The following is an 18,776-nucleotide window of genomic DNA, read 5'->3' as shown; positions in this document are numbered from 1 at the left end:
TCCACCCCCACCATACACCTACCACTGCTAATAATTTATATATAGATATGTATATCATATCCCATCCCCACCCCCATCATGCACCTACCATTCTAATGATATATTAAATTAATTCCAATCCCCACCATGCACCGACCAGTATACAGTATATGTTACACATGCATGCAATAAATTTTCAATTTTACTTTTACCTTATAAATCAAGATCAACTTTTAAAATTGCTTAATTTCCGGAACTTCTACCATTTACAGTAACATATCCTTCAGAAATTTTTGTTATTGTTAACCTGATAACACATTTGACCAATTTTCAATCAAGAATGAATAAAGTATAAAAAATGGTGAAATCTTGTCCTTTGAACCTTATTTGTTTGACTTAAGGCAGCCAGCTTGTAGATTGCCTACAGGTCTCTGGACATCTTTTTCATGTGGAACTATCGTCTTGTTCTAAGCGTTACTGTCATACCATTATATTGTTTGGTCACATAAATGACAAAAGACTAAAGACCCTGGTTTCATTAAAGTGGAAGTGTATACTGAGTATGTTAAATTTAACATAAGAATGTTTGTTTCTAATTGAGCAGCTAGCCTGTATAACTAGCAATATCCCTTAACAAGGTAAAACACAAGAAGAAATGAAGGCAGCAAGGAAGAAAACAGAAACAAGACTGAAATCAAGGGAGCAGCAGGCCAGAATAGGGGATGCCTGTATAACCGGCAATATCCTCCAAAAAAGTAAAAAGCAAGAATAAAAAGGCAGCAAGGAAAAAAACAGAAATAAGTCTGAAATCAAGGGAGCAGCAGGCCCAGGCACGCTTTTTGAAATAAACCTGAAATCAAGGCAGGAAACAGTACTAAATATGAAACCAAGGCAGCAGTAGCATGCACACCATTTGAAATGAAACTGAAATTAAGACAGCAAGGCAAAAAACAAAAATATCTGACCTGAAACAGGTTCACGAATACCATCAATGTCTACCAGAATAGCTGCAATGAAAGCTTAATGAATACAGAGGTTGCAGTCAGGAGGGTAAAATCCAGAAGCAGTCCCATGCATAATAATGTCTATGAAGCTTCCCGGTCCATATCTGGCGATCCATTGTCAATGTAAAGACAAATTTCATTTTCAGGCCCTCGTGAAGCTCTCTCCTTGCTTTGATCTATTGCGTGAAGGCATACAGCTTCTCGTTTTAATTAGGTGGGTTAAGTTCGTGAACATTGAATTATCAAAAAGTAGTTAGTGTAAAGTCTGGCATTGTTCAAGTACAAATAGTGGTGGGTGTCAATTCTGCCATGAACCAAAAAAATTAAAAAGTATAGCTTTGCCCCTTGATTCAATCTATTGGCACAATCTTGCCCTGCTTTGTCGATCTAACAGACCTTTTGGGTCTCAGTGGCCGACACAATCAACTACCATGGCCTCCTCTGTGAGCTTCATACTTGTACTTAGCTGTATTGCAGGCCTCCTAATTGCAGGAAAAAAAGGATACTCCTACCCTACTTCAGAAGAAAATAAGGACTTTGAAATCCATACAAGCAATGTCAATGATGGCCATCTCCAAGAGTCAACACCAGTTGCGGAGGACATGAGAAGAAGCGTTATGGAAACTGTGTCAAGCGTTGAAGATACTACACATGGAAAAATAACTGCAGAGATGATGGACAGTGTCCAGCTCAATCTCAATCCTTCAAGTCTGAATGTTGGAGAAACTAAAACAGATACAATGAAATGTAATCTGTTCTCAGGGACATGGGTCCGAGATGACTCCTATCCTCTTTTTCTGGATGAGCAATGCCCTTACCTTGACATGAAAGCAAACTGCAGGAAGAATGGAAGACCAGATTCTGATTATGAGAAGTGGAGATGGCAGCCGAGTGGGTGTTCCATTCCCAGGTGAAAATAACAAACAAATTAGCCTTCCTAGTGTTTTTCTCCTCTTGCAGTGAATTTATGCTAAAAGGAAATGGAATGCAAAAAAACTGAAACAGAGGATTGTGGTGATATTGTATATGATGCTAAATGTATTTAGACTTTCCATGGTGTTTCAGATTCAATGCTAAAAATCTGCTGGAGAAGCTAAGGGGAAAACGATTAATGTTTGTTGGAGACTCAATAACTCAAAGTCAATGGGAGTCCTTGGTCTGCATGCTTCAAGCACATATTCCTACCCATAAGAAAACTGTGACTCATCAATCTTCTCTTACAATATTCAAGGCCCTGGTAAGCTCATAAATGTTGTTTTTATATGTGAGAGAATATTAAGGCCGGGGTAAGCTCATAAATGTTGTTTTTGGATTGATTATATGTAAGAGAATATTAAGGCCCTGGTGAGCTGGTAAGCTCATAAATGTTGTTTTTTTTATGGTTTATGTGACAACATGTTTTGAAATTTGATGGATAGAAATGAATTTATGTGATGGATAGAAGTGAAGTTAATTGTTTTTATATCTAAATTTTAGAATATTTTCAAAACTTGCAATCTTATGATGAAAAATGAGAAATAATAAACTTTTATTATCTTTTTCTTTTTAACAGGATTATAATGCTTCTGTGGAGTTTTTCTGGTCTTCATTCCTGGTTCAGCTGCGCAATAACAGTCAGAACAAGAGAATTCTCTATCTGGACTCTCTGGATAATAATGGGACTTACTGGCAAGGAATAGATGTCCTGGTTTTTGAGTCGTCCCATTGGTGGCAAATGGAAAGGTGAGAGCACTCAAAGCTTTGAACTTTCTAATTAAAGACCAACTAAATTTTATGTCGTAAATGGTATTAAAAATGTAGTGTGGACTGTGGTTGCACAGATGGGACTTTATCATGGATGGCAGTCATCTTCACACAAAGATGGATCCAATTCTGGCTTACAAAAAGGCATTAAAGACGTGGGCAAACTGGATATCTGCAAACATTGATCCCAAAAAATCGCTTGTTTTCTTTAGCACCACATCCCCTAAACATTACAAGTAATTTTTCCTCTCAACACATTTAGATTTAATTAGATGCTAGATTTTATAATATTCTCATAAATTGAATTAATTCAAACAGAATTTAAATGAACTATATTTTTTTAATATATTTTCAGAATCTAATTTATAGGGGTGAAATCAAACAATTAATTTTAATTATCTTTTTTATTTTAATTTTACTAACTATTTAAATGTGCAGTTCAAATTTAATTAGATTGTAGATTTTATAATATTTTTATAAATTGAATTAATTCAAATTCAAACAAAATTTAAATGAATTATATATTTTTGAGCCTAGAGGTTCATTCTACAGCATAGTATGATGTGCAAGAGGCTCATTCTACAGTCGAATATCATGTGTAACCCTGTCCGTCCGTCATCAAAGTTGAAATTTTGTTCAAAAGAAAAAATTTTAAAAATCTAAAAAAAATCAAATAGCTATAAAAGAAAACATTTATATAATGTCTACTCATAAAAAAATTTGCAAGAAATTAGATCCTCTGGGCTCATGTTAAATCCTTATTTAGAATGGATCTATGCAGGTGAAATTTCTCAAAGTCTAATTCACAAAAGCAAAATCAAACAATTGGCTTTAATTATCATTCTTATTTCAATTTTACTAACTCATGTTCGAATCGAATGTGCAGTTCAAGTGAGTGGAATCAAACGAATGGCCAGGGTTGCTACAAACAGACTGCACCAGTGCAAGTTAAAGGATACAGACCTCCAGTGCCTCCTCAGGTGCCCATAGTGAAGGAAGTTCTAAACAGTATGAAATTTCCAGTTATTTTGATGGATATCACAGAACTGTCCCAGTTTCGCAAAGATGGGCACCTTTCAATTTACAGTGGTACCAATAAAAATGAGAAGATTGGAGACTGTAGCCATTGGTGTCTACCAGGCGTCCCTGATACATGGAACCATCTTTTGTATGTCACTTTGCTTTTCAAGGGTTTCGCGAATTAATGTTCTTATGATCATATCAAGCCTGAGAATAAAAGTATAATTGAATATGCCAAGGGATGCACAAACGCATCTTCTACTAAGTGTCTGAATACTTCCCTTAATTTACCCCATTTCCCTACAATGAAGATGTGCAGTCTTCAACACAATAAAACTGGGGAAGGTTCGTCTATCTTGACTTTAGTGAGGTTGTAACACATGGATTTTAAAATATTCAAACTAGAGTAATTTGCAATCTCTACGACATTAAACAATTTTTGTGATGTCTCTTTCAAGCCAAATCCATGTATTTGACAAATTTGTGATCATCGATGTACTAACTTTAGAGTAGTTAAGGAAATTCCCTTTGCAGGCAAGTGATCATCATAACTATTGTGACAATTATAGCTTGCATCATTTTCATTAATTCCATAAGATTGCACTATGCTGATAATTTATCATGCAATGTTTGTTCATTAGGCAGTTTCAGTGTATCATTGTCCTCTTGTTTTTAAACTACTTTTACCATTTCTTCATCCCATTCCTAGATCACTAAATCCTTATGATTCATATGCAACATCAACCACATGTCAACATACTAACACTCTTATAAGGAACAACACTCTTTGAAGTAATCAACACAAGCACAAGCATAACCATGCATGTAATGGCAATTATGAAAACATACAACTTCTTTACTAAAATTGGAATAAAACTTACATGTATGTAACCTCAAGAAGTTGCTAATTTTATAATAATCATAACAAGGCCAATCCCTTTATTGTTGCATGCTCACCAATCTAAGACTTGACAAGGTTTATAGCATGTAGCATCTTAGTCTACAACATCTTTCTTCTCTATTTCCAATTCTCCTAATTGACGGTTTTCTCCATTAAGAACCATAGGCTCTTCTTCTCTTTTCCTCAATGCCTTGTTGACCTCCTATTTGCACCATAATTCTACTAAGAAAGTTGATAGCTAGGATTGTGCTCCCCCTTCAATTCTTTACCACACTCTTTTGTAGTTCTACTTAGTAGCTAGACTAGAATTGCATGCTCATCTTCTTAAGAGGAAGCTCTAACCAGTATACAACCAAAACCACTTTATTCTCTCTCCATGAGTTGTTGGCTCAACTCTTTCTCTAACTATTATGCACAACCTTCTTTACATTGGAACTATTTTTTCCCTCAATCGCATCTTCTTCTATGTGATATATTTATATCTCCTTGTGAGATCTCTTCTTCACTTCTTATCAATGAATAATTCTCCAACCAATTTTACCTTAACAAGATTGACTATTGAACTAAAAGGTGAGGGTTCAATGGAAACTAGATTAAGAAATCTTGACATTGCATTAAACTCCAACATGCATGAGAAATGAATAAGGGTCATGGTTGTGGGAGGAGGGATCAATGATTCTCTTTTTCATAAGTCTCCAACATGCTCCTCATTCATGTATTTTTAATTAGTTATGGAAGATAGTTGGGATGCATTGGGAATGGATTGACCAAATCATCCCTGTCATGTACCCCACATCTCATGAAGCACTCCCAAACATGGTGTAAACACTTGCAAAGTAACCTCAATGTAGGTTTTAACCCTGTATAGAAATTATTTACAAATGAATTCTTAAAAAACTCGAAAAAAAACTACAATGGTGAAAACATAAAAATACTATACAAAAAGATATTTTTCCTGGAACCCAAAATTGTGAAAACCATGTTGAATTTTCATTATATTCCTTCCAATGTTACAATACATTATATACATGCCAAAGCATTCATAAACTCCATTCCATTAACATTGGATTAGAACGTAACCGTAGTTCGCTTGACTAGATCTACAAAATACTATGGGCAAAACCATCATGCCCAAAAACCATGCGTAAAACCATGGTAGGTTTTCCCACCATCCTTTGGTCCGTCCAAGCATTATTGGGACCGCATAAAAAAAAATCATGAGGTGCTACCCCAAACCTTGTGCAAGGGGCTACTGCCCCTCTGCAACCCACCATTGTGCCCGACGCAACATAGCAATATATGGAGCTAGTAATGGAGATAATATGACACATACCCAACATTCTCCCACTTGTTGTTTTCTTTCCAAACGGAAGGTCGTGGGAGTGCATTTTCACTGGTCCATGGCTACAACACGCATTGTTTCTCTACACCAATAAAAATTCTCAGTGGTCACACACTTTGTCAATGCATCTAAAACATTCTTCAAAGTGTCCACCTTTATCAGCAGCAAATTTTTTCTTCAACCATTTCTCTCACAAAGTGATACTAAACATTAATATGCTTTGTCTTCAAATAATAAATAGGGTTCTTTGCAAAGAAAATTGTACTTTGGCTTTTGAAATCTATCCTTATAGCTCGATGTACCAACCCGATACTTGAACACAATCTTTGCAACCAAACTATTTCCTTTCTTGCATGAGTGGTTTCCATGTATTCAACCTTTATAGTTGAAAGTGCCACTAGATGTTGTCTCTTGCTCATCTAACTGACTGCTCCTCCAAATAGGTTAAACACGTACCCACTTGTAGATCTTCTTTGATCCAGATCTCTAGCCCTATCTGCATCAACAAAGCCATGCGTGTCCAACACTTTGTCTAATCCTAGTCTTCCTTGGTAGAAAAATCCATAATCACTAGTGCCACAAAATACTTGAAAACCCACTTCATTGTTGTCCAATGCTCCTTCCCTAGTTTTGACATAAAATTGCTCAATACTCCCATTGCAGGTGTAATGCCTAGTCTGGTATAGGCCATTGCATACATCAAGCTACCAACTGCACTCGCATATGGAACATTGGACATGTCCTCTTCCTCTTCCTATGTCTTGGGACATTGTTCAACATATAACTTTACACCTACAGGAATAAGAACCTTCACTGATTTTTTAACTTGCATATTAAACATATGAAATACTGTCTCGACATACTTCCTTTAGTTTAACCAGAGCTTCATGTTTACCCAATCTCGTTTAATTTCCATGCCCTATATATAGTTTTCAACACCAAGATCCTTCATGTCGAATCTAGAGGACAATTGGGTCTTCAAATCCTAGATAATTTCATTGTCATCTCTAATCAACAACATATCATCCACATATAAGACCAAATAAATAATACAACCACCAATTAATTTCAAATACACACAGTGATCTGCTTTGCTCCTTGGGAATCCAAGTCCTTGCACATATGTATCAAATTTTTGATACCACATCTTTGGTGAATGCTTTAACCCATACAAATAATTTTTTAACCTGCATACCAGTTCTTTCTTACCCTTGACCACAAAGACTTCTAGTTGCTTCATGTAGATCTCTTCTTCCAGATCCACGTGACGAAATGTTATCTTCACATCCATCTATTCTACCTCAAAATCAAAAAATCAATAGCAACAGATAAAAGTAATCTAATAGAAACTAACTTGGAAATAGGAGAAAAAATATCACGAAAATCAATTCCCAACACCCGGAAATAACCTTTTGCTACTAACCGAGATTTTTGTTTCTCCACTTTGCCTTTTGCATTCATCTTCTTCTTAAGCACCCATTTTATGCTAATGGGTTTCCTTCTAGCCAACATTCCCACCCGATCCCAAGCCTCATTTTTGTCTAAAGTTGTCATTTCTTCAACCATGGCCTTCTCCCAGAGTTTTCAATCCTCTAAATCCATTTCCTCCCTGACAGTTCTAGGATCATTATCAATAATAGATTACGCAAAGTTTGGATAGAAAGTAGATGGACTATACCTCTCTAGGTTCATTCTCTCTCGAACTGATCTCCTCAAAACTAGAGGGTGTGGTTCTTCTTCTTCTGATTCTTGTTCTTCTGTAGAATCTGATTCTTCCTCTTTTAGTATAAACTCTATCTTCTTCAATTCCTTTTCGTTTAGTAGGACTTCGTGTTTAATAACATTTTTTGCTTCTCTACACAACACCTTCCTTGTTTCTGTGTTCCAAAGCTTGTAAACTCTTAACCATCCTTATACCCAATAGAGATGCACCTTTCAAATTGACTATCCAACTTGGTTCTCTTCTCCTTTGGAACATGTACATACGCATTGCATCTAAATACCCTGAAATGTGAGAGAGAGGGCTTCTTACTAGTCCATACCTCATGTGGAGTCTTATACTCCATTGTTGATGAAGGTGATTATTTAAATAGGTAACATGCAATATCCACTACCTCTTCCCAGAATTCCTACCCTAATACAGTGCCACTGAGCATGCTTCTTTCATTTTCCATCAACATCCTATTCATTTTTTCTTCAACTCCATTTTTTTAAGGTGTGTATGGAGTAGTATTCTTCCATGCTATACCACACTTATTACAGAAATATTTGAATCCTTCCTGCATAACTCCCTACCATTATCTGTCCTCAACACTTTGATCTTCTTCTCTCTCTGATTTTCCACCAGAGCCTTAAATTTTTTAAACATGTCAAAGACTTCAGATTTATTATTGAAGAAATATATCCATGGATTCCTTGAGAAGTCATCTATAAATGAGACAGAGTACATAGATTTACCCAGTGATGGAACTGACACAAGTCCAAACACATCACTATGCACAAGCTCTAATATCCCTTCTACCCTCTTAGCACTAGAGGAGAAACTCATCTGATTCTACTTCACATATATACCTTCTACCTTACCAATACCATGTAGTATTTGAAGGCCCTTATCTCCAATGTGTCTATAACAACCCCAATGAGAATTTCGTGTAATAAAAGTTAATAAAGGCAAAAATAATAACCACGGTTGATGAGACACTTATTCCAAGCTGAATGTTGGGCAGAACATCCTAGTGTGGGCATTCATTTGGTTTATTGTGGCTAAGGAAATTGGCAAAGGCAATGGCTAAGGCTTTGGAAAGGCAAAATGGCCTTTTTGGCACATTTAATTATGAAAATAATGGAAATTAGGAGAAACGGAAGGTGAAATGTCACAGGTTGCATGTGAGGAGGAAAATGAAGGAAAATAATCGAAAATGAAGAAAATAGAGGCCTAATTGATAAAAAGGCTTCTAAGGATCAGTTGGTACCTTTTTCCAGTTCAGTTTTGGAGCTCTCTCATTATTATCTCTCTCTCTCTCACTCAATCTTGGACACTTAAGATTTTTCTTGAAGCACTTTGGCATTGGATCAAGAAAGGAAAAGAAGGCAAGAGGAAGGAAGGAGCAAGAAAGGAAGAGCAGGATCAAGCAACTACAACAGTATTCTTTGCAAATATTGATTTGCATGTGTTTTTTCCTTGCTATATTTGGCATGCATGGTGTTGCATGTGGTTCTATTGTTGTTATGGCTTGTGTTTTTCCAGGTGTGATAGTGTTTTCAGCCTAGCCTTGTCAGTTCCAGATAGCCATGGTGTGATGGGGTTCTCATGTTTTGGTTGAGCTGGATTGTCAGATGGCTTCGAAGCTTAGTGAGGTGGATCTCCTAATGATAGAACACATGGCCTACTAAACCCTGAACCAGACTATGGGTTGTGGTAAAGCCATATTTTGTGTTGCATCGGTGGGCTTAGGAATCCTTGTCCGTGAATGGAAGGCTATACCGTAAATCCAAGAGGTGGATTGCTATCCGTTGGGCCTAGTAATCCCAGGTTGGGATATGTGGTAAATCCTGGAGAGTGGGTCTCGATTTAGGGCCTAGTGTTTTGACGTGGGTTGCGATAAATTCTGAGAGACTAGGAGACGAGAAAATTCCTCATGGTGTAGGTGGAGAAATCCGGTGGCATCCATGCTTGTTTTGGCCTAGTGATTCGTTGGAGATTATGGTAAAGCCTATTGTTACATGTTCATTATGTTGACCTAGTGATGCAGGATGGATTATGGTAAAGCCTGGTTTCTATTGATGAGGGCGAGGTTGTTTAGCCTCAGGATGCCTTGGTTGGTTCTTTTGGTTTGAGTCCCACATTCATGCTTGGAATATGGCACAGGGGTGAATGTTGAAGAGAGATTTGGCTCAGCCATTCTATGGTCAGGTGGAACGTGGTAGTCCCATCCTGGGTTTGGATTTTGCATCATTAATATGAGGTTATTTATCCTTGTATTTCTATGAGTATTATACTAGTTTATATGTGGATCATACTGTGATTTCCTTGGTATTTCTATTGCTATTATGTTGGTTATGTATATATTTTATGACAATGGCTATGTATGGATCTCATCATGTTTTTACTTGTAAATGAATGAACAATGTATCTATGACCTAATAGATGATAATGCAGAAAATGATATAAGGGAACAATGCTTCTTAGTGATTCTCAAATAAGTATGAGACCCCTATGTTTAAATCTATTGTTTACACCTTTAGATTACATATTTGTGATATGTTTGACGAAATGTCTGTCATGGCTAGTAGGGGCCTAGTTAAGGACTTGCTCAAGTATTTGCATTTGCATCATCATTTCCATGTTATATATCTATTTTGAAGGTTTCATTCAATTCTGGGTAGTGACATGGGCTCTAGGCCTGAAAAGGTGGCTAAAATCCCGGGGATGCTGGCATGGCACTAAGAAAAATAGTCCCTGGACACTGGCATGCCTTGTCATGAGAGTGTCCAGAGCCTTCTAGATGTTGTCAGGTCCGTATCATGGGAGACCTCAGTGGAACCCAAGGACTGGTTACTAGAAAGGTTGGGATGGTTCCTAGGAGTCCTATAGCTGATGTGGAAGGTTTGTATATTTTGTTTTTGTCAATTCCACTTCCGTAAGGTCACATAGGAGGTTTAATCCCATCATAGTAGCCTCTTGTCACATGTTTAACCTGATTTGGTCGGTTACTTGGGTAGATGTGGGAGGAGGGTGTTATATTTTCCCAGTCTTTGATGCCACAACATAGTATTTTCACCATATACTATACGCAAGGACTGGTTACCAGAAAGGTTGGGATGGTTCCTAGGAGTCCTGTAGCTGATGTGGAAGGTTTGTATATTTTGTTTCTGTCGATTCCACTTCCGTAAGGTCACATAGAAGGTTGAATCCCATCATAGTAGCCTCTCGTCACATGTTTAACCTGGTTGGTCGGTTACTTGGGTAGATGTGGGAGGATGGTGTTACAGTTTCCCAGTCTTTGATGCCACAACATAGTATTTTCACCATAGACTAGAATATTTTATGATCCACTTTCAAGAACCACATTACTGTTGCACCCATTGATAACAGTGCTACCCAGAAGCATGTATAGAGTTCTGATCCAAAATCTCCTCATTAGTACCAGTGTTCCCCAAAGCACCGTATAGGTATTTTTCTCGAACATTGTTTTTACACCTACAACATTCATATTGTATACATAAATTAGATATCTGGACAATCTAGGAATGTGTGGAACACCAAAAATTGTTCTAATCCTTCCACCTTGCAACTTCACCTTGAATTTTCCACATCCTGTGATTATAGTCTTCCTATCATCGCCTAGGAAGACATCACCACCATCATATTTCTTATACTCACATAACCACTCTCTATGGGGATTTATATGAAAGAATGCACCCGAATCAATCATTCATGCCTCATGATCTATGTCTGTACTTGAAGAATAAGCCAAGTACACATCCACACCTTCATCTAAGATGGTTTTCACCTTTGCAAAAGGAGCATCCTCAGATCCCTTTCCTTTCTTAGAGGTTTTAGATCTACAATTCTTTTTATACTACCCTTATTTTTCACATTTCTAGTATAACTTTACATATTTTCCTAGAGATTTACATTTCCCTCTAGATTTAGATCTCCTACTTGAGAACTTTATTTTCTTTTCTATTCTAGGACCATCCTCTTATAGACAAGGCATCTCCATTTTGGGTCTCCGTATTTTTCTGCCTCATCTCCTCCGACAATAAGGATGAAACTATTTCATCAAACTTCAAGGTATTTTTATTGCTACCTATAGCAATAACTAGACTATCCCATGAGTCTAGTAGAGAACACAACAAACTAATGCATTTATTTTCATCTAATATTAATAGATAACAACTAACTTACCATAGTATTGAAGGCATTCAAATGCTCTATCACTGAGTCTCCATCCTTCATCCTCAGGTCGTGCATATTTTTTTGTAGGAACAAGTTGTTCACCAGGTACTTAGACTGATACAATGTCCCTAACTTGCCCCATAGATCCTTTTCCATAGATTCCCCTATTACATTAAAAAATACTAAATTTGAGAGACACAATCATATTGTGCTCTTTGCCTCATGATCTAACTTCTCCTAGTTTTCTATTGACATCCTTGTTGGTGTTGTACCTAGATCTACAACAATCCACTTATCTCTTTGTCCATTAACAGATTCTCCATCTTGTGGTTCCACAACTCAAAACTTTGTCCATTGAATTTCTCGATCTCTATCTTTCCATTGTTTTCCATCTCCTTTTACCACAAGAATCAATTATGCAAATATCCCATTGTAACAGGGTCTACCACAGGCCTCAGCAACAAACCCCTAAACCACAAAGTTGTCCCCTTGAAGATAAAATTACTTGGATACCAAATTTAGGTTTTAACCCTACACATAAATTACCTGCAAACGAATTCTTAAAATATAGAAAAAATTTACAATGGCAAGAACATAAAAAAATATACACGGAGATTTTCTCTTAGAACCAAAACCGGGAAAACCAAATTAATTTTTCATTATATTCCTTTCAATGTTACAATACATTATATACTTATCGAAGCATTCGTAAACCCCAATATATTAACCCTAGATTAGAACATAATTGTATTTCCCTTGCCAAAATCTATTAAATACCATGGGAAAAACCATCATGCCCAAAAACCATGCGGAAAACCATGGGTACATCCACCCATCATCCTTGGGTCTGCCTTCATGGAAAGAATATAAAACATACCCAACACTCAAAAACCATTCATCTCTTCAAGGATTATAATCTTCACCTTTACAATTTTCATTTCCATTGTAGCACCCTTCATTACCCTATTTCCTTCTAGTGCTCTATCCATTATCATGCTTGCATGGAAAACATTGTCTTCAAAAATCTCTTTAACCTTTCTTCATAATTGAATTGCACCCATCACCTCTACCTGAAATTAAGACAAAATAACATAATATAAGTGAAACAAAATTTTCCATAACCTCTTCTTCTCGTCATAGTTCCATGGAAACTCCATATTTATAAAATTCAATGTTTGTAGTTAAAGCACAAGAGTAAAAAAAGAAAATGAACCAACTCCAAATGCACCTTCTCCACTAGTTCATTTTCCATTTCTCTACTTGGTTGCAATTCTAAGCATTCTTCTATGCATACCACTATAATTTCTCTATCTTCCTCTTAAGTCATGTAATTCTAAGTCTTCTTGTATGTTGGGTGCACATTCCTTTTGTTCCTTATCTTATTCATGTATGCAAACAATTCCCTAACCATCATATCCTGTTATCTCCACTTTGAAATGGATATCTTATTCTACTTTAACTATTTTTTATTTCAATTGGTTTTTCTTATCTTTCCCATATTACTCTACATATAGAGTATGCTCTAATATTCACCTCTACTCCATTATTTTCCTTTTTCTTATGATGTTCTTGAGATATCTCCATACAAGAGTTTTCATCTCCATTGAGGAGAAACTTATTTGGACTTCCATTCCTCCTCACTATCATAATCTAACTCCTTGAATTGTTTCTCGTCTTCTCCAAGGAATTCAATCATTCAAGGATATTTTGAAACTCCTTCTTGACCTCATCTTTCCTTTGTAATAAATTCACTTTATACCATCAAATTTCCTTCATCAACTCATGCACTCCATCTTGGTGCCACAATACAACTCATCATTCAATCTTCCCTTCTCATTTCTAGAACTCTCCTATCACAAGTTTCTTCTCTTTAGAAAACTCCAAATAGTTTTACCCAACAACTTTCAAATTCATGGAATTATTCCCCCTACAAAAATAGCTCTACCACATAGTCCTCCCTATTGTAGCTATTGTTACAAATATTTATATTTCATATATGCATCTCAAACTCCTTTTCATTTTGAATCCTTCTTCACTATGCTCACTCAAAATTCCTTAGCAACCACCCAGGATCCTATTAGAGTTTCTCTAATGCTACATAGATAGTAATTGGAGTTGCTTCACATACATGATGTCTACCCAATTCTTCCTTTCCTCATTAGAGTTGTACTTACAATAGAAATTCAGTTGGTGCAAGGGTGGAACATCAAAATTGTGTCAACCTAGTCATATTCTAAGAGGGAAAAACACTCATGGAAACAATCAATACATGAATAATCATTTTGAAAATAGCAACAAGAAATGTTAAAATAACATCTAGAAATTCTAATTTAATTTGTCCTTGCATTAAATTAGGAATTAAATCGAAATTCTATTCTCATGGAAACTTGTAGTAGTTAACTAAGTTAAGTTGACTTAGTTGGCTCAGTAAATTCGAGTTGAAAGTCTATCTAGAGTCATGTAGAGTGATTCCTAAATTTTAGGGGTCCAGGTTGAGTTCTTTTGAGTTGTAATTAACTAACGCAGTCTAGATGAGTTAAAGTCAGTTAAACTAGTTCAAATAGTTGGAGGAACTAGTAGGAGGTCTAGTAGTGGGGACGAGCACGAGTGCATCTTTACTGCCAAACCAGTTAACTGAAGATTCACTCATAAGTAACTCATGCATGTCAGTTCAGAGGAATACCCCGTTGATATTAGAGTTTAGGGACAATGTACTATCAGTTGTATAATTTTCTAAGTTGTACAAATGGTGCACACAATCATTTGAAGTCCTAAGGATGGATTACGCATACATGGATGGATAATTTCCCAATTGAATATGGGCTAATTGCCTCAGGAATTATGCAAGGAATTAGGGGCTTGGAAGGTAGTAGATTTGGCTAAGTTTTGGCTTGTGCTGGTTTGTAAAGTAGAGAGATAGATTGTACTTATGGAGGAATTTTTAAAGTTGAACAAGCATTTTCTTTTCTTCATGGATCTTATGGTTAATGCAATATAGATATTTAGTGTTTTGACCAGTTTCTTTCCCCAAAAAATATTGTGTTATGTGCAACTGAAATTCTTCCTTTTTTTCTTATTGTTTTCATTGATCAATGTTGGTTTCCACTGAAGAGTAGAGGATATTCTTGTCTTGTATTTTAGCATATCACATAAGATGTTGAATCTATAAGTAAAAATCTACATGGTATCAAAGATTAAGACAATATATAAGAGGAGAATTCGAGTTAGATGTGGAGGTGAAATCGAATTTGTAGGATCATACTTCAGAGTAAGAAATATGTCATTATACAGTCTGAGACTTGAGTATGTCCTGGAGAGAAGCTTGAATTACATAGCTTGGAAGGATAGGATGGAGGTAGTGTTGGAAGAAAATGGGCTAAAGGAATTCATAGATCATGATATTCCAAAGCCTCCAACATCAGATGCTAATGATCTGGCTGAATGGAGAAAGTGTGTGGCAAAAGCGAGAAGGATTATCATGGAAAGAGTTCAAGATCACATTGTCTCGAATCAACATGCTAAGGAAACTCCATTTACAATGTGGAAGGCAATGATAGAACTATTTCAAAATAGCAATGACCATAGGAAGTTGGCATTGAATGAAAAAATCAAAAAGATCAAGATGGAGAAGGGCGAATCTATTCTGAATTACTGGACCAAGTTCACCTAATGTTAGGATGAGCTTGGAAGTGTCGAGATTATTGTTTCCAAAGACAATCTAGTGAGATTAGCACTTCTAGGACTTCCCAAGAGTTGGCATAACTACCAAGAATTTGTTAATAAGAGGGAGAATCTACCAGAGTGGGGATGGTTGAGGTCCAACTTGGTACAAGAAGAGTTTCGGCGAAACACCAGAGATGGTACCTCTTCCAAAGAAGTGGAAGAGGACTTTGCATTAGTCAGCAAAGATAAGGAATCCAAGGCAAAGAAGTCCCAAGGTGAGGTAGACGACAAGAAGAAGGATTTGTTGAACATCAAGTGTTTTCATTGTCACGAGTACAGACACTATGCCACGAATTTCCCACAGAAGAAAGAAAATAACAAGGAGCCTACAGTAGCAGCAACAAGTGAAGCTCTAACTTCATAATTCAAACTTGATTTCACTCCCATTTCACACATGGCCAGTAGTGTAATGGGAAGCATGTGGTATCTCGCCAATGGTGCCTCGTTCCATATGACGGGGAATCGATATCTCTTCAGTGTCTTTGAGGAGAAATACCGCAAGAAAAACATAGAGTTTGGAGATGATGGGAAGTATAGCATGACCGGAATCAGTACAGTTACCTTTCAGAGGGAGTCTGGCTCCCCTCTCAGAATCACAGATGTGATTTATGTTCTAGGACTAAAGAAGAATCTTGTTTCTGTCACAGTATCGGAAGACCGTGGCTACATTGTGATTTTTAGCAAAGGAAAGGTTTTCCTTAGACATCTCACCATGAGGCAAGTGAAATAGATCGATGTGCGAGTTAAGAACCATGCACTTGAGGTAAAATATGCATGAAAATACATGAGGAGCAAGGAAAAGGTTAGAGACTTGGTGGTTGAGAGGGAGAGTGAATTACCTCTCAACATGAAGCCCTAGAAGAAGCCTCAAAAGCAGCCTCAACAAGTTTTGGAGGAGCCACAATTAGAGAAGTAGGAGGAGACCGAGTAGGCATCCACTAAAGCAAAGACCTCCAATAGGGGGAAATTTCAAGCCAAGAGGGTAGAGGGAGCACATGCAACCACACCTCTAGGTGAGAGGTGGGGCGATGTGAAGTAATAGTCCCAAGAGTGCAGAAATTTGGGTTGGGTCCATTGAGATGTTTTGTCTCATGGATCATTACCTTGCTACGGGAGCTCAAAGTACATAGTAGAAATATGGATCAGTGGCGGTTGATGCAATCAGATGTCAGAGTGACGGAGGTAGAGACTAGCAACAGTCAAATACTGGGGAGTGCAGAGCAGAGTTGGTAGTAGTGAAGATGGAACAATGCAGAGTCAGCAACAATACAGAGTTTTCAGTAGACAGTGCAGTAACTAGTAGTAGTCAGAGACTTTGGTGACATATGCATCATACTGATTCAGTTTGGATGCTTTTTGGTTGTAGATGTTGTAGTAGCAATAGAAACAATGAAAAGAGTTGCATGCAGAACATTCCATAGGTACCATATCAAGATAGAGTTGAATTATTTTCTTGTTGAGAGGGAGTGTTTAAAATAGCAACTAGAAATGTTAAAAATAACATCTCAAAATTCTAATTTAATTTGTCCTTGAATTAAATTAGGAATTAAATCGAAATTCTATTCTTATAGCAACTTGTAGCAGTTAACTAAGTTACTTTGACTTAGTTGGCTAAGTAAATTCTAGTTGGAAGTCTATCTAGAGTCATGTAGAGTGATTCCTAAATTTTATGCGTCTAGGTTGAGTTCTTTTGAGTTGTAATTAATTAACTCAGTCTAACTGAGTTAAAGTCAGTTAAACTAGTTCAAACTGTTGGAGGAACTAGTAGGAGGTCTAGTAGAGGGGATGAGCACCAGTGCATCTTCACTACCACACCAGTTAACTTAATATTCACTCATAAATAACTCATGAATGTCAATTCAAAGGAAGACCCAATTGAGATTAGAGTTCAGGGACAATGTACTATCAGTTTTATAATTTTCTAAGTTGTACAGATGGTGCATGCAATCAATTGAGGGCCTATGGATGGATTTTGCAGCCATGGGTGGAGAATTTCCCAATTAAATATGGGCTAATTCCCTTAGGAATTGCGCAAGGAAGTAGGGGCTTGGTGGACATCATATTTCACTAATTGTTGGCTTGAGCTAGTTTATGAAGTAGAGAGATAGATTGTACTTGTGCAAGAATTGTTTGGGTTGAACAAGCATTGTATTTTCTTCTTAGATCTTCTAGTTAATGTAATATAGATATTTGGGGTTTTGAGCAATTTCTTCCCCCAAAAAAGTATTGTGTTATGTGCGATTGAAATTCTTCATTTTCTGATTATTTTTTTCATCGATCAATTTTGGTTTATGCTGAAGAGTAGAATAGATTATTGTCTTGTGTTTTAGCATATCACATAAGTTGTTCAATCTACAAGTAAAAATCTACAAATCATGCATAGGAAAAAAAACCATACTAGTTTCCGTATAATTGGAATAAAAATTGCAACCATGTAGCCTCAAAGTGTTGTACTATTATAATAATAAAAACAAGTTCAAGTCATTTGTCACTAGACTCTGATTATTATAATTCTTAGATAGGATTGTGTTGATCTATTTTGGCATCACCACTAAGTATTGTCCATCTTTACCTCAAATTCCATATTTAGTCATTTTATATAAAATAGTGGTGCAAGAATCTTACACATTTGTGCACTCTACACCAAGTTTGAAGAAATCAAGCAAAAAAGTGGACCAAGTGGATAGATCTTGTCAAAGTGGCTATGCTAGAGTAGATCAAGTGAGCATGGACAAGATCCAGGAGGCAAAATCTACATATAACTACATAGTCTACGCTACAAGAGGGAGAGATTGGAGAAGGGTCACCAGGATGCTAGAATGGAAACCTAAACTTTGCATATATATTATGTTGTATTTTGATGTAATTTTATACAATGTGACCCTGTAGTGAGAATTTTGGATGAAGTTTATGAAAAGATCCTATATAATCTTCACATACCTATGATGTAATGTTTGAATATCTTAGGACATACTATAAAAGAGTTTGTTGTAGGTATATATTTGGTTGTTCATGATTGAATGTGATAGTGTTGCACAACCCCTTTAAAAAAATATTTTTTTTATTAAATTCGTTGCTATGCATCCTTTTGTTTTTACGTGAAGGTTATTCTAAATATATGTGAATGATTATGGGTTTAATGTATATTATACTTGATGGAAT

At 36.5% G+C, this 18,776-nt stretch overlaps 1 protein-coding gene across 1 annotated transcript; it reads left to right on the top strand.

Moving 5' to 3' along the window:
• Positions 1 to 1,207: 1,207 nt before the first annotated feature.
• On the top strand, positions 1,208 to 4,104 carry LOC149219562 (protein trichome birefringence-like 36). The gene is made up of 5 exons (XM_089382622.1): positions 1,208 to 1,893; positions 2,049 to 2,220; positions 2,536 to 2,705; positions 2,804 to 2,962; positions 3,613 to 4,104. Exons 1-5 carry the CDS (start codon positions 1,415 to 1,417, stop codon positions 3,929 to 3,931), a joined length of 1,299 nt encoding a protein of 432 aa, XP_089238748.1. The 5' UTR covers positions 1,208 to 1,414; the 3' UTR covers positions 3,932 to 4,104.
• The last annotated feature ends 14,672 nt before the right edge of the window (positions 4,105 to 18,776 follow it).

This window comes from Pinus tabuliformis, chromosome Q (assembly GCF_031772625.1).
Source record: "Pinus tabuliformis cultivar Carrire ecotype Pingquan chromosome Q, CPIR1, whole genome shotgun sequence".
Classification (NCBI taxonomy): Eukaryota; Viridiplantae; Streptophyta; class Pinopsida; order Pinales; family Pinaceae; genus Pinus; species Pinus tabuliformis.
Note: the sequence above shows the minus strand (reverse complement) of the source record. Positions and strands in the feature narration are given on the sequence as shown.